General features: G+C 38.7%; 1 protein-coding gene across 1 annotated transcript in view; it reads left to right on the forward strand.

The window, feature by feature from the left end:
• Positions 1-19,821, forward strand: part of LOC119856113 (contactin-associated protein-like 4) — a 317,632-nt gene that overhangs the window by 211,842 nt on the left and 85,969 nt on the right. The window contains exons 7-10 of the mRNA XM_038403253.2: positions 148-291; positions 3,342-3,603; positions 10,150-10,299; positions 15,826-15,997. Of these exons, the coding sequence (XP_038259181.1) occupies positions 148-291; positions 3,342-3,603; positions 10,150-10,299; positions 15,826-15,997 (728 nt within the window). The remainder of the gene's footprint in view (positions 1-147; positions 292-3,341; positions 3,604-10,149; positions 10,300-15,825; positions 15,998-19,821) is intronic.

The raw sequence follows: 19,821 nt of genomic DNA on the forward strand, positions 1-19,821 counted from the left end.
GCAAAGAGCTAAAAAAATAGATTGATTCACAATTGGCCAATTTCTGTCTGCTGCTGCTATACTGTTGTTCAAATTTATAATCGGCTTTGCAAGCAAAGTTTCAGAAAATTACTTAATAGTATTATTGATTTCTCTTCTCTTTCTAAGCTCAGCTTTGGAGGGATCCCAGTGGCTGTAAAATCAGGGACTTTACCACTCAAGAACTTTCATGGGTGTTTTGAAAACGTTTATTACAATGGAGTAAACATTATTGATCTGGCAAAGAGACATAAACCTCAGATCTACATTATGGTAAGCGATTCCTACTGGAAAAAAAAGTCACACTCAAGGGTCCCATAATAATAACCCAAAGCTTCGCAACCTTTGATACATAGAACATCAAATCACAGTCTACATCAAGAAATGTGGGCTACAATATGGCTGCTTCCATGTGAATTTTAGCAGGTTGAGGGTTTCCATCCTCAGTTCTTTTTTCCTAGAGACAGACAGAATTTGGGTACTTGTGCTCTGGGAATGCTGAGGCCAGACAGTGCTGCTTCTATCACATAGAATTGTAGAGACACTTATCTGAGTACAGCAGTGTTGTGGCCATGTCCTCACCAGCTGTGCCTTCTAGCAAATTCCAGAAGGTGCTTTAAAAAAAAAAAGAAAAGAAAAGCAAATAGCAAATGCACTATTCCTCACCAGCACGCAGGAACATTTTGTCTCACATAGGCTACTTCTGCAGCACTTGGACATTTGCATGGTTTTCCCCATCTTATACTGCCTTGTATATGGAGAGATATAATTTAGCCTGGTATGTTTTAATCAATTTGCCCTGGTACAACCAAGAGCTGTGACTGGACAAACCCCAACCAGTTAGGGGTTTGGTTTCAATAACTTATCTGACCTATCCAAGTCTCTAGCATCCAGAAATTTGGACTGCAAAACTCACTACTGCACGCTTCCTTGCAAGGGTTGCTATAATTACTGCTGCTTCTCAGGGCAATATCAAACAAGCACTGGGGGTTTTTTGGGGTTTTTTTTTGAGGTTTTTGGAATTTCCAATGTTAGACAGAAGCAAAGAATTGAAAAAGAAAATAACTATAATAAATAAATGACTTTTCCAACCTCAAAATGTTTTTCTTTGAGTTGGGAGCCAAAATATGGCTAAACAATCAGGCCAGTTCATCTATCTCTTCCATAAATTGGAATGTTTGAGCACTTCCCTGCTTTAATTTGTTTTACTTGTTGCATGAACCTGTTCTGAAAACATTTCAAAAGTTCAATAAAAATGATAAAAAGAAGAAATAACTATGTAATATCCTTTCTGATCACCTCTTCATGGGAACTAGTAAGATGTAGTTACAGAAATATTGAACAAGAGATCAGAAATTACATCAACTTAATCTCAAATAATTTAAACTGCTGTATTACTTTGGTTGAAAAATATTTAGGAAGTGTCTTCGGGTTGTAAAACTGTCAGAAAATCTGTGCTACCACAGAATTCCTGTTAAATAGGCAGTGTGCTAGTTTGATATGGTATTAGGCAGCTATCCAAATGATGTGAAAGGAGACTCTGCAGATGGTAACGCTTTTAGCTTTTAACAAGTTTTATTAGTCTGATTGCTTTTTCACTGTTGGCAATTCAGTTTACTATTCATATTTCTGTGGTTGCATTCATAAACAGAGAGCTTCCTCCCCCAACCCCACTAACAGTAAAAAACAGAATAGAGAAACTTATGGTATGTCTACACAGCAAAGAAAAATCCACAGCTGGCCCATCCCAGCTGACGTGGGCTGCGGCTGCAGGGCTGTTTCATTGCTGTGTAGACTTCCAGCTCAGACTGGAGCCTGAGCTCTGGAACCCTCTCACCTTGCAGGATCCAGATATCTACACAGCAATGAAACATGCAGCAGCCCAAGCCCTCTGAGCCAAAGTCGGCGTGCACAGACCAGCCATGGGTCTCTAGTTGCTGTCTAGACATAATGTATTGTTGCCCAGGCCAAAAGCAAGTGTGTGTTCCAGTTTCACTCTGGATTCTTCATAAGAAAACATATGTTACTGATTTGGGGATGTATATTTTCTTAAAGAGATGTTACAGCCCTCCACTGGTAGGGCATAGTTCTATGTACCTTAGAAAATCAAAAGGTCGTTTGTGTCAACCAGAAAAAAAATGTTGTTTAATTGTTTGGAAAAAAATTCTGTTAGCCATTATAGATATAGCTTGAAAGATACCAGCAAGTATTTAGATCGTATAGTCCGTATTGTATGAGTATCAAGAGTCATAAAATGTTCACTAACTAGCTCTGTCACAGATCTGTGGAAATCTGCTGTTGCTATTCTGATGCACATATCTTGTAGCACTTGTTATAACTGTGTGTGTACTATAAGATCCCTGTTTGCCAACTGGGTACATTGCCTTTTGCGTTACCAAATTTATGTTTCTTATTTGGGTGCTGCTCAGCCTGGTGCAGCTGAAAAGAGAGCTTTTACTGCACAGATGTTGGCATAAATAGTCTTCTTCTCTTCTGGTCACCTGTGGTGGGGGATGGGTCAGTGTGGGGATGCTGATATGGAGCTGCCTCCATTAGCAGATAACTCTTTGGCTCTCTAGTCATCTTCTCCAACAAGCCAGACAAAGAGCCCCATTGCTTAATGTGCAATGACATCATCTGTTTACTAAAATTGTGTTTCTTATTTGGGTGAATTACAATTATATCTGCATTTCCCCACCCACCAGAGTGAGTTCAGTGCAGAATCCAGACAGATTGATTGGAAAGATTGTTTTTCAGTCCAATAAACTGACTTTCTCAAGAACCAAATATGGAACACTATATAGCACTAACCAGCCCTTCTGCAACACCTCTTCCTCCCTGTAAGCATTTAATTTCCTTTAAACCTCATAGCAGGCTCTTGCTACCATTGGAATTTTATCTGGCATATGGAAGTCCTACTAAGCTTTTGAAGCTCCTAGATGCTGAGTCCAAAATAAAACAGAAACAGAATAGGTTTGTGTACTCCCTGGGTTGTCATTCTGTCATGTGTATGACCCAGCATCTTACCTTATTTGCTACAGGTCTCTATCTACCCTATGCTTGCCTAGGAGGGAATTGGCTTCTGTGCTCTGATGAAAACCTAGTGAATGTTTCTTTTGATGTCTGATATTCTTATGTATTCATAGTCCTACCTGAATTTTGGACTAAAAATCCAAAATGAATATGAACATTAGCCTTTGTTCATTGTCATGATGTACTGTAGGTGGTGTGGTATCCACACATAACTTCATGCAACTACATGTGGAATGAACTGTTTTTCTCAGAACATTCCCTAATGCTGCATTTATTTTATTTATTTTCAGGGCAACATGTCCTTCTCTTGTTCAGAGCCACAGATTGTTCCTGTCACTTTTCTGAGCTCCAGTAGCTATCTAGCATTGCCTGGCACATCAGGACAAGATGAAGTGTCCATCAGTTTTCAATTTCGCACTTGGAACAAGGAGGGACTTCTGTTGTCCACTAAACTACACCAGACTTCATGTAGTCTCCTCCTTTATCTGAGTGATGGGAAAGTTAAAATGAGCATCTATAAACCAGGAAAAGCACAGAGTGACATCACTGCAGGTAACAGAAAAAGGATTTCTATGCAGAAATGTGTCATGTCAACTATTATATTTGGATCAATGATCCATTCCAAGGGTCCGGTCCTGGAACTCTTGTTCATGTGAGTAATCCTTGTTCATGTGAATATTATACCTGAAGATTTCCAAAGCAATCTTTTTTTCCCTTTTGTGACATACATTCAAATATGTACATTTCAAACTACTGACAAATATCCCAGGAAACAAACTACTTGAATGCCTATGCATTGCAGAATAAGTCCTAAATCTGCAAGTACTTATATGAATCCCTTAATTGTAGAATTTGAGCATCTTATCTTATTCCATCTGGGAAAGGGAAATCAGTTACTGTCCTATTAGACTATTAAGAAGCTAATATTTGGCAATGTTCTCACTGGAGATTATGTGATTCCTTTTTATACAAAAATATTTGTATTACAGTAATGCCTAGAGACCCCGCTTAAAGTTGTTAGGTACTGGGTAGACACATAGTAGGAGTCAGTTCTTGCCCAAAGGAGCTTACAGTTCAAATAGATAAGACAGATAAAGGAGAGGGCAATCAGTGAAACAGAGATTTTCCCAAAGACCCCCACTAGGTCAGCAACAGAGTTGAGCATGGAACCGAGGTCTCCTGAATTTTAGCTCCGGGCCCTGTCCACGAGAACACACCATTTCTCTCTGTCTGTAATGTGATCCCTCTTCTCCATTATCTATACCAGCTGATACGGAATGCTAATTCCTGGGGGGTGGGGGAGAGGAAATATTAAAAATAACTCTACAGCTTATTATCTCTCCACATGTCTATAATGATGATAATAGGAATTTTTAAACAATTGATTATTTTAATTCAGGAAAAGATTGCATGCCAGTAATGGTAATAAGCAATGTTGAAATTTGCATAAAGACGACAACCCTGCTCTTATTGAAAATAAATGGGGGGTTAGCTATTGATTTCAATGGGAGCAGGATCAGTCCCATGTGTATTTTAAATTAAAATAAATGATGTACAGAGATCCCCATTTTAATTACTAACATGTTTCCCCAGGCTCACCATCAGAAAATGTTAATTCCACAGTAAGAGTGGCAATGATGTGTAGTTTACTGTGATATATTAGACTTCTTCAGAAGCTGTTTCAATCACAGCTCAATTATATGATATATGTTAATGAAATGGCTTCAATGCAATGTCACTTTAACAGGCCTGCTAAAGGTAGTATGACTTCTAACTAGACTACTGACATGTATGTATGACAAATTAGTAAACTATAAAGTGGCAATAAAAATACATAACATATTCCCAATTGATTGAAAATCCTCACAATAAATCTTGAAATGCTATATTAAAATGTGATTTATCTTTATTATGTGATGAATATAACAAACCCTCCATATGGTCTGAGATATGGAATAACATTTGTCTATGCAAATGCAGAAAACTAATGCATTTCTTAAACAAACAAATAAAAAAACCCACAACTCCTATTCTCTCCTAAAGCAGAAAATTATCTAACAAAACCATACAGTGAACTTTTTCTTGAGCTTTTGAAGTGTTTGTTGTTGCTACAGTCACTGAAGCAAATCAAGTCTGCATTTGGAGATTGAGTAATTAAATTATGGATGGTTGGACAGGTTTGTTCCCCTACAGGCAAAGACTTATGACCTGGCTTTCACACATACAAAATTTGATAATTAAATCAGAGCATATTAGTTTGAGCACAGTTCTCAGAATTCATTACCATGAGTTTTTTTAAAGATTTCTTGAGCCATATAAAAAGGAGAGTGGTGTATTAAATTCATGAGTGATTAAGTTATAATAAGCAAAATCCTTCTGTTACAGATGGGTTGTTTAATATCTTTTTTTCCTTTGTAGCCCCTTTTACAAGTTGGTCATCAAATGTTCAGAAAGCAATAGAACACAGTTTAAAGAAAAGAGGAAGAAATGAAACAAAGTTAATTTGTGTTCAATGATGAGTCCAAATTGAGTTACAATGTGGATGAATGTTTGAGATATTACTACCCAGTTTATTAATGTGCACTGCCTTTTTAAAAATGTAATTTTTAATTAAGTGGTTTTTAAAACCATTACATTCAGATGCTGTACTTCAGGTTAATCTACAAATTATTATCTTCTAGACCTGCACAAAGTCTTTCATTACTTACTATAAGCCATGCATGCTGCCTTGTGTGTGTGTGTGTGTGTGTGTGTGTGTGTGTGTGTGTGTGTGTGTGTGTGTGTGTGTGTGTGTGTGTGTGTGTGTGTGTGAAGAGAGTTATCTTCCTTCTGTCATGGGTGACCTCACACAGAACTCTGGGTGATATTTTGTAGAAAGTTCAATTGTAGATACTCAGATACTACCATGTTGGTGGCCTACCTAACTATCTATATGGATATATGGATTTTTTTAAAAGGGCTTCATTCCCTACACTGGTGTGATAAATAGTGTGATTAAAATAATCATTTTCCTCCTGCTGTGTGGGGGGTGGTGGTGGTTGTCATTTTGTTTGTTTGTTTTTCGTGAAATGTTTCATGTCAAAACTCCACAGATATATTTCAGCAAAAAAAAAATCATATAATTTCCACCAGAAAAATCTACACTGGTGTCCCTTTGGCTCTGCTGCAGACATTTAGCACCACACTACCCCTCCTACACAAATACATTAATTCGGTTCGTTAATCAAGTTAGGTCCATATCTGCAATGGAAGACTTTCTCTGGACTTTTTCATTCTACCTCTCCCACTGGCATTCTATAGCATCCAGGTCTAACCAAGATACTTTATGGAGGTCCTTACTCCAGGGTGTGCCAAATGGGTGTCCAACTCCAATAGCAGTCTTCTGGATGGCATGCTGTCCAAAGTGGAGATGAGCTATATCTCCAAACAACTTTGGGTATTTCTATGTATGCCCAATAAATTACAGTAAATAAGCCAAACATGAGTAGACAGTGTTATGAAAGTTCTATTACCCATTTCCCATTAACCAAAGTAGTTCCTCTACTTTAGTCATTCATGCAGGCTGCCTCTTTGTGACAGAACATTCCGTAATCTGCACATTGTTTAAATACTTGTGATTTTCATTTATAATATTTTGAAAATGGAATCCTATTAGAGCAGAAAGTTTATTGAGGCTGCATGCCACACCAAGGATTAGAGGCTGAAGTTGTTTGTTAGACTGTAAATCTGTTTCAGTCAGAACGAAGACATGGAACTCAAAACCAGCCCAGCATGGCACAAGGCAGTGGCAAAAGGAAAACTCAACATGTTGTTGGGGTATATGACATGTTGAGGGACTTAAGAGTTGTGTCTGTTATGTTTTCTTCGTTTGTGGTATCTTACGCCTACAAGGCCTTATGGAGTTATTTGATGAATGGAAAAATGGCTTATATGCAGACATTATTTTTTTTTCAAAATTTGTGTTTGGTCATTATAAAAATGTGGTGTGATGAACACAAGTTTTGTGGAATATGTGCTGTTTATGTTCTGTTCTGTCACTTGAAGGGCAGCCCTACAATGGGTAATGTAAGGGAACTTATTAAATTCCTGGGAAATGGGAAACATTCTTACTTAGATTTAACTTTATGTCCTTTGACATCTTTATTTGAATGATCCAATGTTTTGGCATTCTTAGCTCTTCTTTGATAGAAACACTCTGCATTATTTGTTCAGTTGTTTTCAGGAGCAGTTTAACGGACCTCCATTTGGAACTGTTTTATCTAGTTGTGGTTTTTTGTGTTTTTTTATTTGAAATTTATAAAACATGTCGATACATGTGATTGTTTCTATCTGTTCAATAGTACTAAGAATATCATGGAAGAGATGGAAAATAACACCTGATAGGTCTAAATCAGTGGTGGGCAGCACATCCCTGTAGCCTGCGCTTCCCACAACTCCCATTGGCCGGGAATGGCAAACTGCGGCCACTGGGAGCTGTGGGGGGCCGTGCCTGCAGATGGTCAATGTCCGCAAAGTGTCTCACAGCCTGCAATCAGCTTACCCTGATAGGCCACAGGTTGCCCACCACTGGTCTAAATACGTCAATATAAATCCAACCCCATGATGTTGCATAACAACTGTCTGCATAAGAGTAATATTTTTCTCGTGCCTTGTCCAGTCCAGTTTCAAATATTAAAGTTGCCAGTAGCCAAGGCACTCTTGCACTCCCTTTATTCTGGGACCACCCTATACTAAGTCAACCCCCGAAGGCTGCTGTAAATTACACTAGCTGCCAATGGCCCCAAGGGTTGTTTTTGGTTTGTTTGTTTGTTTGTTTGATTTTTTGTCAGCTGGAAATCATTAGGGTGTAGGGACTGCAGCGGCTCCCCCGTTGACTCCAGTTACTCCTCCTGCTGAGGTGGAGTACAGGCATTGATTTGGGGATCAATTTATTGTGTCTAGACAAGATGTGATAAATCGATCCCCGATAGATAAATCACTACCCACTGAGCCGGAGGGTAGTGAAGACATACTCTTGGACTCATACCCTGGAAGGGGTATGTTTGTTTATGTCTCACATGGCCTGAGTCACCAAAACCGTTGAGAAATCTCTGATGAGTCACCACAGACTGAGACAGGTGCAGATGCACACCTGGTCACGGGATGCTCATGAAACATGGGTGCCACCATGTTATAGTGCTTCTAACTACTGCTAGAGCCACCAAATCTGCCACTTACATATTTTGTTTCCCTTTTCTTGGGAAGTAAGAAGGAGCACACTTTAGATCTTCAGATACCCTCTTTCCATTGAACATCACTGCTCCAAAGAATCACTGTCAGTATTTTGGCAGAATAGCAGTAAACAACCCCTGTTGCTCTCTTGCACTGAGTTTAGGAAAGGATTCCTCTTCAAGAAGGCATGAGGGCAGGACAAGACAATCTATAGGCCACAGTTTTCCTGAGATTCCGCCTAAGGAGGGAGTATAGCAGAATTATAATTTGAATAGAGAATAAATTTCTCCTTTTAGAGTCCACAACAAATGTGCTTGTAGAAGTGGAAAAACAAATAGGGAAAGATAAAAGATACATAAGTCAAATGTAAATAAACAACATGTTAGTGTCCAATATATTAGAGAACTTCTTCACACACAGTTTATCCATGTGGATATACACTCCTTGTCATTCTTCCAAGGTCTATGAAACTGAGATTCATATGCTCAGTGTGTGCTGCTATGCAAGTTAAAACTCTCTTAAGTGCTTGTTTTATAATACTTTAAATAATCCTGTCTGATGGGTATCTTGGCCATCTGAACCTTTTCTTCCTTTTTGTTATGTTTTCCTTTCTCTGTTTTTAGCATAAATGCATGGTTCTAATTGCTTGCAATTTCCCCAGAATACACACCAAATTCTTCATTCCGTAGAAATAAATGACATTTCAATAGGAAAACCAGTTACTCAAATAACACACAAATCTAATCTCTCTGCAGAGTATACAAGTGAAGAAAAGAGCCCTAAATATTTCAGGGGCTACATCATTTTGTCCGGATTCAAGAGAGGATCCTTATTCCAAGCCTTCCTGCACTTAAGCATGTGCTTAAAGTTAATATGCTTAAGAGTTTTTCTGGATAGGCGCTTTAGTTTGTTACCTGATATATTCACCTATGCAACTCTAGTTAATATCAACTAGTATTATATGCCTAAACTCCTGGTGAACAACCTCAAGACGTCATCCCCAAAGTCCCTATAAAATGGACAACCCCCAAAAAAATTCTAACATTGACATGATAGTTGCATTAGTTATTCCAGCATTTGCAACATTTTGATATTTTGTGGGTTTCAAGGTAATGGCTACATTTGATTTTCAAAGATTAAATATTGTCCTGTCAATAGCCGCCGTAATGTTGTGTGCTATCTGTAAAGTACTGTATCAGACACCATGATTTTGTCTTAACTAACGTTCTTAGGCTGAGAGAGAGCATTTTCTATTGGTGTAGTGTTTATGGAGAATTCATTCCATTATGCATTGCCAGGTTTTTCTGTTAGAGTATTAAGTATAGCAGCTGGGTCATGGGAGTTTATTCCAGGTGTAGTGTTTATGGAGAATTCATTCCATTATGCATTGCCAGGTTTTTCTGTTAGAGTATTAAGTATAGCAGCTGGGTCATGGGAGTTTATTCCAGGTTTGGGGGTTTTACTAAAGAGTTAATTTAGTCATGGTTAGAGAAGCTGCTCACTGTGTTCCGTGAGCTGCGGGGTCTGTGGAATCTTAATTATGAAATTATATCTGTGTGCTTCTTTCCAGAAGACCCTACTCAATTAGGACACAAAAATAGGCATTAACATTAAAGAGATGTAATATTGATAATTGGGAACATAACTTGCCATCATACCTGAAGGTATTTTAACTACCAAAAGTAAGGAAAAGGAATGGAAGAAGGTTCTATGTTTTCACACAACATAGTGATATCCCCTCTTTCTTTTTTTCTTTCTTTGTATATCTGAGTAACTGTAGTTTATTAAATGCTTATCATATGTTTTCTATTTAAAACCTATGAAGATCAACTAGTTTAACAAATAGTACTTGTAGGTGTTTCAGCTTACTCTTGTTTTTCCTCTTAGGTGCTGGATTAAATAATGGCCAGTGGCATTCCGTTTCCTTGTCTGCCAAAAAAAGCCGTATGAGCCTAATGGTGGACAATGATGTGACCTCATCTGCTCATGCTGCTGTACCTATTCATATTTATTCAGGAGACACCTACTACTTTGGAGGTGAAAGAAGCTATTGTTGTTTATACTGATAACAGCCTATAAATAAACAATGCTTGTTGCTCATGGCCTACATTTTCAAATGTGCCTAATGATTTGGCTTGCTTCAAGTTTTATGTGCTCAACTTGAGTCTCCATAAAGAGGCCTGACTTTCAAGTGTGGGTGCTCAGCACTCTCTAAAACTCAGTCCCCTTTATGAGTCTGGGAACACAAAATCATTAGGCACTTTTGAAAATATTGTCCCCTATAATTGCATTGTCAGAATTTGCTGAAATAAGTAGTGTATAAATACGAGGAGAAGCATTCCAGTAGAAGAGATGTATTTTTATTGGGAATACAAAATATTAGAGAGAGATTTAATCTTAGCTAAGAATCTATTTAATTAGTTCGGAAATTCTTTAGCTTTGCGGGCAAATACTAATACAGGTCACACAGGAGTCAAGAAAATGCCGAATATTCCAGTTCTTTTACTTGGAAATGATAACAGTGATTGGCAACTGTAAGGACAAGGAGAGATTAATGAAAAATACATATCACATAGGGTGAATTGTATGATTTATAGAATTATTGCTTTCACTTTGATATATAACTTAGAATGCTGACCACAAGCCTGAAGAACACTTTCATTAATATTAATATAAAATATTTATTGTTTACTAATAGAATGATGAGAACAAAATATTTCAAAAGACAAAAGGTTATGAAAGAATATAAGACTGGAGAAAATAGAACTTCAGAATGCTATGAGAAAAAAATAATTGCAAAATTAATTAAGCTTTACTAATTATCTGAGAGCTAGTTATTTTAAAAATGCACAATTAATTGTAAAAATTCAATTAGTGATTGTTTTGCTACAAGTTACAAAAACTATTTAATAAAATAGATCTTTAAGGTTCTTGTGGGTTATTATTTTATTATATACATATATATATATATATGGGTTAATTTTGCCCTCCCTTGGACTCTTGCAATTCCATTGACTTGCAAGAGTGTGAATTAGAACAGAATTGTCATTATTTCCATGGATAAAATCTTTAGTCCCATTGATTAAAATGTTGTAATTCTTAGGTTCCAATACTGATGAGGTCCTAAACACTTTCAACTCATGTACAAAGCAATAAGAGTTGTGGGAGTCCAATGCCTTGCCAGAGGAGGAGCCCTTGTTTTTCTTCATGTTCTGAAGTATATACTTTTTGAAAATCTCTCCAAGCTTTCAGTGCTGTTTTTCACTCACTTCAATGTATTCCTTAGTTTTCATTTTCCCATAGAATAAATCCCACCATCCTTTTGCAGGATTTAGAAAATACCTATTAGCTCAATGGAATGTGGAAGTGTCTTTAAGTCATTGCATGCAAACATTAGGAGACAAGAAGCTCTTTGACTGATCTCACCCAGGAGACTATATTGTTTGATTTCAGAGTAGCAGCTGTGTTAGTCTGTATTCGCAAAAAGAAAAGGAGTACTTGTGGCACCTTAGAGACTAACAAATTTATTAGAGCATAAGCTTTCATGAGCTACAGCTCACTTCATTGGATGCATTTGGTGGAAAAAACAGAGGGGAGATTGATATACACACACAGAGAACATGAAACAATGGGTTTATCATACACACTGTAAGGAGAGTGATCACTTAAGATAAGCCATCACCAGCAGCGGGGGGGGGGGGGGGGAAAGGAGGAAAACCTTTCATGGTGACAAGCAAGGTAGGCTATTTCCAGCAGTTAACAAGAATATCTGAGGAACAGTGGGGGGTGGGGTGGGGTGGGGGGGAGAAATAACATGGGGAAATAGTTTTACTTTGTGTAATGACTCATCCATTACAATCTACATACCACACAGACTATGCTGACAGCTTGTGCCACACACTCTCAAAGAAACTGCGGAACCACCTGATCAACATCCTCTACAGCAAACAGGGAAAGATTAAGAATGAGATCTCAAAACTGGATACTCTCTTAAAGAACCAACCTTCCACACAAACTTCCTCGTGGCTGGACTTTACAAAAACTAGACAAGCCATTTACAACACACACTTTGCTTCTCTACAAAAGAAAAAGGACACTAAGCTATCTAAACTACTACATGCCACAAGGGGCCAAAACAATGGTTCCCGTAACCCACCCAGCAATATTGTTAATCTATCCAACTATACTCTTAGCCCAGCAGAAGAATCTGTCCTATCTCGGGGCCTCTCCTTTTGCCCCTCCACCCCCACGAACATGATACAGTTCTGTGGTGACCTAGAATCCTATTTTCGACGTCTCCGACTCAAGGAATATTTCCAACACACCTCTGACCAACATATTAACCCACAGAGACCTTCCTAGAAACACTACAAAAAGAAGGATTCTGGGTGGACTCCTCCTGAAGGTCAAAACAGCAGCCTGGACTTCTACATAGAGTACTTCCGCCGACGTGCACGATCCGAAATTGTGGAAAAGCAGCATCACTTGCCCCATAACCTCAGCCATGCAGAACACAATGCCATCCACAGCCTCAGAAACAACTCTGACATCATAATCAAAAAGGCTGACAAAGGAGGTGCTGTCGTCATCATGAATAGGTCGGAGTATGAACAAGAGGCTACTAGGCAGCTCTCCAACACCACTTTCTACAAACCATTACCCTCTGATCCCACTGAGAGTTACCAAAAGAAACTACAGCATTTGCTCAAGAAACTCCCTGAAAAAGCACAAGAACAAATCCGCACAGACACACCCCTAGAACCCCGACCTGGGGTATTCTATCTGCTACCCAAGATCCATAAACCTGGAAATCCTGGACGCCCCATCATCTCAGGCATTGGCACCCTGACAGCAGGATTGTCTGGCTATGTAGACTCCCTCCTCAGGCCCTACGTTACCAGCACTCCCAGTTACCTTCGAGACACCACTGACTTCCTGAGGAAACTACAGTCCATTGATGATCTTCCTAAAAACACCATCCTAGCCACTATGGATGTAGAAGCCCTCTACACCAACATTCCACACAAAGATGGACTACAAGCCATCAGGAACAGTATCCCCGATAATGTCACGGCTAACCTGGTGGCTGAACTTTGTGACTTTGTCCTCACCCATAACTATTTCACATTTGGGGACAATGTATACCTTCAAATCAGCGGCACTGCGATGGGTACCCGCATGGCCCCACAGTATGCCAACGTTTTTATGGCTGACTTAGAACAACGCTTCCTCAGCTCTCGTCTCCTAGTGCCCCTACTCTACTTGCACTACATTGATGACATCTTCATCATCTGGACCCATGGAAAAGAAGCCCTTGAGGAATTCCACCAGGATTTCAACAATTTCCATCCCACCATCAACCTCAGCCTGGACCAGTCCACACAAGAGATCCACTTCCTGGACACTACGGTGCTAATAAGCGATGGTCACATAAACACCACCCTATATCGGAAACCTACTGACCGCTATTCCTACCTACATGCCTCTAGCTTTCATCCAGATCATACCACACGATCCATTGTCTACAGCCAAGCTCTACGATATAACCACATTTGCTCCAACCCCTCAGACAGAGACAAACACCTACAAGATCTCTATCATGCATTCCTACAACCACAGTACCCACCTGCTGAAGTGAAGAAACAGATTGACAGAGCCAGAAGATTACCCAGAAGTTACCTACTACAGGACAGGCCCAACAAAGAAAATAACAGAACACCACTAGCCATCACCTTCAGCCCCCAACTAAAACCTCTCCAACGCATCATCAGGGATCTACAACCTATCCTGAAGGACGACTCATCTTTCTCACAGATCTTGGAAGACAGGCCAGTCCTTGCTTACAGACAGCCCCCCAATCTGAAGCAAATACTCACCAGCAACCACACACCACACAACAGAACCACCAACCCAGGAACCTATCCTTGCAACAAAGCCCGTTGCCAACTCTGTCCACATATCTATTCAGGGGACACCATCATAGGGCCTAATCACATCAGCCACACTATCAGAGGCTCGTTCACCTGCGCATCTACCAATGTGATATATGCCATCATGTGCCAGCAATGCCCCTCTGCCATGTACATTGGTCAAACTGGACAATCTCTACGTAAAAGAATGAATGGACACAAATCAAACGTCAAGAATTATAACATTCAAAAACCAGTTGGAGAACACTTCAATCTCTCTGGTCACTCGATTACAGACCTAAGAGTGGCTATCCTTCAACAAAAAAGCTTCAAAAACAGACTCCAACGAGAGACTGCTGAATTGGAATTAATTTGCAAACTGGATACAATTAACTTAGGCTTGAATAGAGACTGGGAATGGATGAGTCATTACACAAAGTAAAACTATTTCCCATGTTATTTCTCCCCCCCTCCCCCCCACCCCCTAGTCCCCCATTGTTCCTCAGATATTCTTGTTAACTGCTGGAAATAGCCTACCTTGCTTGTCACCATGAAAGGTTTTCCTCCCCCCCCCCCCCCGCTGCTGGTGATGGCTTATCTTAAGTGATCACTCTCCTTACAGTGTTTATGATAAACCCATTGTTTCATGTTCTCTGTGTGTATATCAATCTCCCCTCTGTTTTTTCCACCAAACGCATCCGATGAAGTGAGCTGTAGCTCACGAAAGCTTATGCTTTAATAAATTTGTTAGTCTCTAAGGTGCCACAAGTACTCCTTTTCTATATTGTTTGAATAAGAGCAAAGTAGTGTCCCTGTGCATCATTCCTGTTGTAACATTGACCTCTGGAAGAAAGCCAGCAAACAATAAATTGGAGGCATATTTTGTGATGTAGCTGCTAGTAACCTATTAGTCTTTTGTATATCAAAGTGAATGAGTCCTAAATAGAATTCCCCCTCCCCCTGAAAACAACCTGAATACTACAGTAGATAACCGATTTACATAAATTATTCATTTACTATGATCTATTCATTATATCCTTTTCTTCCCCTGCAGCAACATTTTCACAATGTGCCTGCTGATCTGGTTTCTTTCAGTGGACTTCATTGATGTATTTTACTTGCACTATATTTGTGTGTTCAAAGATAATATATGTGTATACCTTTTAAAAATTACCAAAACAAAAATTATAATAATAAATAAACATCAGTATATTCAGAAGCTCATTTTATTTGTATTTTAACTTGGATTGTGTAAGAGTTATAAAATAAGTTATTTTTCCAAGTCACACTCTCTCAATATTTTGACTGATAACACCAGTGTGTTTGTGAACAGCTTATTTCCATAAAGATAAACCTCATTTGAATTTGTGTTTTGATATTTGGGGTTTTTTCCCCCCAGTTCTTTGATGTAATTCCTTATAAAAATCACATGAGTACACAGGAAAAAAAAGAGAATTATAGTGTTACACTACAAGCCCAGGAGGTTCAAAGTTGTCATTCAAAGAAGCTCATGGCTAAACTCTCCCCACAAAGCCCCCAGAGACAGGAAATCAGCAGCTTTCAATTGACTTTTAGAGTATTGATAGAAATATACAAATTGATTTTGTAAGATGAGTCTTTTCCAAAATCAGTTATTTTTGTTTGTTTGTTTCAGGGTGTCCTAACAATGGCAACAGCTCTGAATGTAAAAGTCCATTTGCTGGTTTTCAAGGATGTATGAGACTTATTACCACTGGGAACAAAGCAGTGGATCTAATTTCAGTACAGCAAAATTCCCTTGGTAACTTCAGTAACCTTCAGATAGACTTGTGTGGTATTATAGACAGGTAAGGGAAGTCTATTTATTTTTACTCATTTATGAATGAGTTGTTTTCACACTTACCTGGAGTTCAAGAACAGAGCTTTTAGAAAATAGAACATTTTGACTCTTCCACATATGTATAAAGTCTAGAACAATTACAATGTACTCATTACAATGAAGAGAAGATCTTTTCAGTTGTATTAAGTCACTACTTATAAATAAAATTACAGTTAATATGATTAGATTAAAACCATTTGTTGTGGTTTTGACTTATTGTAAAGGCTTAAAATTTATGAAATAAACAACTTCCTTCCTGTAACTGAAACTCCTAGTGCTGTCCTCATTGAGAATTGCAGTGGAGTGCTCTTTTAAAAGTAATGTGTAGCCTATTATATTTTTTCCTTGCAGGGAATTGTGAAAATGGAAAAGGTCCTTTTTAGAGGCTGAGGGAATTCATCATATATGTGCATATTTGGAGTGTAATAAAGCTGATGGTGATTGATGTTTTCAATTTGCATAATAAAGAAAAATAACAAAAAATGTTTCCCTCTTCTAATTTTAAATAAACAGATACTTATATGCAGGTCATATACAACTATTCTTTTTTTTCTCAGAACATTAATACATGAGATTAGTAATGTTAGTTTACTCCCTAGAGCAGTGGCTCTCAACATTTCCAAATTACTGTACCCCTTTCAAGAGTCTGATTTGTCTTGTGTACCCCCAAGTTTCTCCTCACCTAAATGCACATAAAATCAGACATAAAAATACAAAAGTGTCACAGCACATTGTTACTGAAAAATTGCCTATTTTCTCATTTTTACCATATAATTATAAAATAAACTGGAACATAAATATTGTACTTACATTTCAGAGTATAGTATACAGAGCAGTATAAACAAATCATTGTCCATGAAATTTTACTTTGTATTGACTTTGTTAGTGCTTTTTATGTAGCCTGTTGTAAAACTAGGCAAATATCTAGATGAGTTGATGTACTCAGAGGTCTTCCAGGTGGTACCTCCATGAGTTACACGTACTCCTGATTGAGAATCACTGCCCTAGAGTACTGTAGTTTGTCATAAACCTACATTAGCTATGATTCATCATAGCTGATAATCTGCTCACGGTAGGTTCAGATCTGAGCAAGTGTATACATTTCTACAAATTGCTTCCCATCTTTTTAAGAGGGTTCAGTTTTAATACATTCTGATGTCACTACTAGTATCATTTCTATCTTTTGATAATAAGAAGGGAGTTTGTTGTTTTATTCTTGTAGTCCTTTTCCTAATTTTACAAATAAACTTACAGAGAGGAAAAATTCAAAGATGGAAGAATTCAAGACAGTCTGTTTAAAACTCCATCACTTCAATTAAGTTAGAATTGGTAGACACACAACTTAATTATTATACTCCAAATACTTGTCTCATGCCTTTTTAAAACAATGTATAGTTATAGCTAGGGCTCCGTGTGTCATGGTGGTCACGGAAGTCACGGATTCCGTGACTTTCCACAACCTCTGTGACTTCTGCAGCGGACAGTGTGGCTGACCCCAGGGAACAGCCACAGCAGCCACTGCTGGCATGGCTCTGCAGCCCTGTGACTTGTCCATGACTTTTACTAAAAATACCCATGGTTAAATCATAGCCTTAGTTATAACTTCTATTTCTGCCCTTCGTAGTTTATTCCATATAGAGCATTAATCCTACCTCTCAAATTTCCAGAGATAGAGTGAGGGACAGAGACACTCAGGGTATGTCTACACTGCAATAAAAAAACACCTGTGTCACTGAGTCTGAGCCCAGGTCAGCTGATTTGGGCTTGGGCTGCAGACAAAAAATAGCAGTGTAGACATTCAGGCTTGGGCTGGAGCCTGGGCTCTGAGACCCAGTCTCCTTCTGTTTCCAGAGCCCGGGTTCCAGCCCAAGTGTCTACACTGGTGTGGGTCTTTTACTGCAGTGTAAATGTACCCTTATGGCTCCACTGAAGTCAAGGGCAAAACTCACATTGACTTCAATGGGGTCAGGATTCACCCTCTGAATTGTTGGACCCTGATGACTATGGAATACAAGGGAGGGTATAATTTCCACCCAAATATTTTGCTTTTTACCTGCTATCTCCTTTCTTTTTTCACTTTCTCCACTTTCTCTCTTCATTTTGTCCCTTTCCTTACTCTCTCTATCCAGTGTTACTTGATCCAATACCTCTTCTCTTCCATTCTTTCTGTTCTGTATCTTCTCCCTCTTTCTTATTCCCTCCCATGTCTATCTCCACTGCCCCTTAATTGCCAAAGCAGAGAAATGCTACTCTTATCGTTATATGTTTCAGAGTAGCAGCCGTGTTAGTCTGTATTCGCAAAAAGAAAAGGAGTACTTGTGGCACCTTAAAGACTAACAAATTTATTAGAGCATAAGCTTTCGTGAGCTACAGCTCACTTCATCGGAGCTGTAGCTCACGAAAGCTTATGCTCTAATAAATTTGTTAGTCTTTAAGGTGCCACAAGTACTCCTTTTCTTCTTATCGTTATAGTAACAGGTCCACACACTCCAAATGTGACAAGCCATTTGCTCCTTTCCTGCAACACGTGGACAGGATGAGGGAAAGAGTAGATTAGATGTTCCCATGCCTTGTGACACAGGAGGCAAACAGAGTCAAGTTCTGTCTCTCTAGTGCTGTTTCTTGCTCCATCATAGTCTGTTTCTATGACAGCAGCATGTCATGTCATCTATTGTCCTCTTTTCTACATTTCACCAGGTGATATCCAGTCAAGGGCTTGTCTAGGAATATTTTTTGACATCTGTACAACATATCAAAACCACTTCAGCCTTCTTTCTTGAATCATTGTCTCTACAGTCTATTGACTAGCCCTCAATAACACATCAGTATTGATTACTTTAGCCCACCAGCGGACACGATCTATTCTTCATTAATATTTTTGATAGAATGTACTGTTTCCTGTTGTGAACTTCTAGCACTAGGCAAGTTTCAGAAGTGCATAACACTATGAGTGTTACAATGACATTGTATAACTTTATCTTGGTTCTTGTGTGGATCTACTTATTTTTGCAGATTTTGGCTGTCTCATAAAAGCTCCATTGCCTTCCCAATTCTTGCTTCTGCCTCCTTATAGAGTTAACCATCAGCTCTGATTGTGTTTCCAAGATGTACAGTCTTGTTAACCATGCCATCTTCTTCTCTATCAATCACATTTGCACCATCATTGCTGACTCCTCTTTCAAGGATCATGACTCTTTTTTTTGTTTTGTTTTGGCTGATTCTTAATCTAACTTTGGCAGCCTCACATTTGACCCTGGGAGCAGTCTTTTTCATGGCATTGTCTTCTTTGTCCATCCGAACCATGTGATCTGCAAAATCAAGACCTTGAAGTTTTCCTCCACTCCACATAACTCCTGTATTTTCCTTTGATGTTGCAGAAAAGAAGGGGTGATAAAATGCATTCCTGCTGCACTTGAGGGACAATATCAAATCAAATGGTCTCTCTCCTTTTGTCCTTACATAGCATTTTGAAATATCATACGGTATCTTGATCAGTGATACTATCTTTCTAGGAAGCTGTTATTGTTGCAAAATCTTCCATAGTGACTCTATAAATGCAGTTGAAAGCTCCGGTGAAATCTATGAAGTTAAAGACTAATCTTCTCTGCTAGGCGGGCTCTTTCTTAATTGTTTCAGAGTAAATGTGATTCACACACAGTCTTTTAAGTCTGAAGCCTGCTTGCTGATTACTCAATTTTTCATCTAGATCCAGTTTGATTATGTTCGATAATACACTACAGAACACTTTTTCATGTACTGAAAATAGCATTATTCCTCATTTCTGCCTCGAGC

The sequence above is a fragment of the Dermochelys coriacea genome, chromosome 5 (assembly GCF_009764565.3).
Source record: "Dermochelys coriacea isolate rDerCor1 chromosome 5, rDerCor1.pri.v4, whole genome shotgun sequence".
Classification (NCBI taxonomy): Eukaryota; Metazoa; Chordata; order Testudines; family Dermochelyidae; genus Dermochelys; species Dermochelys coriacea.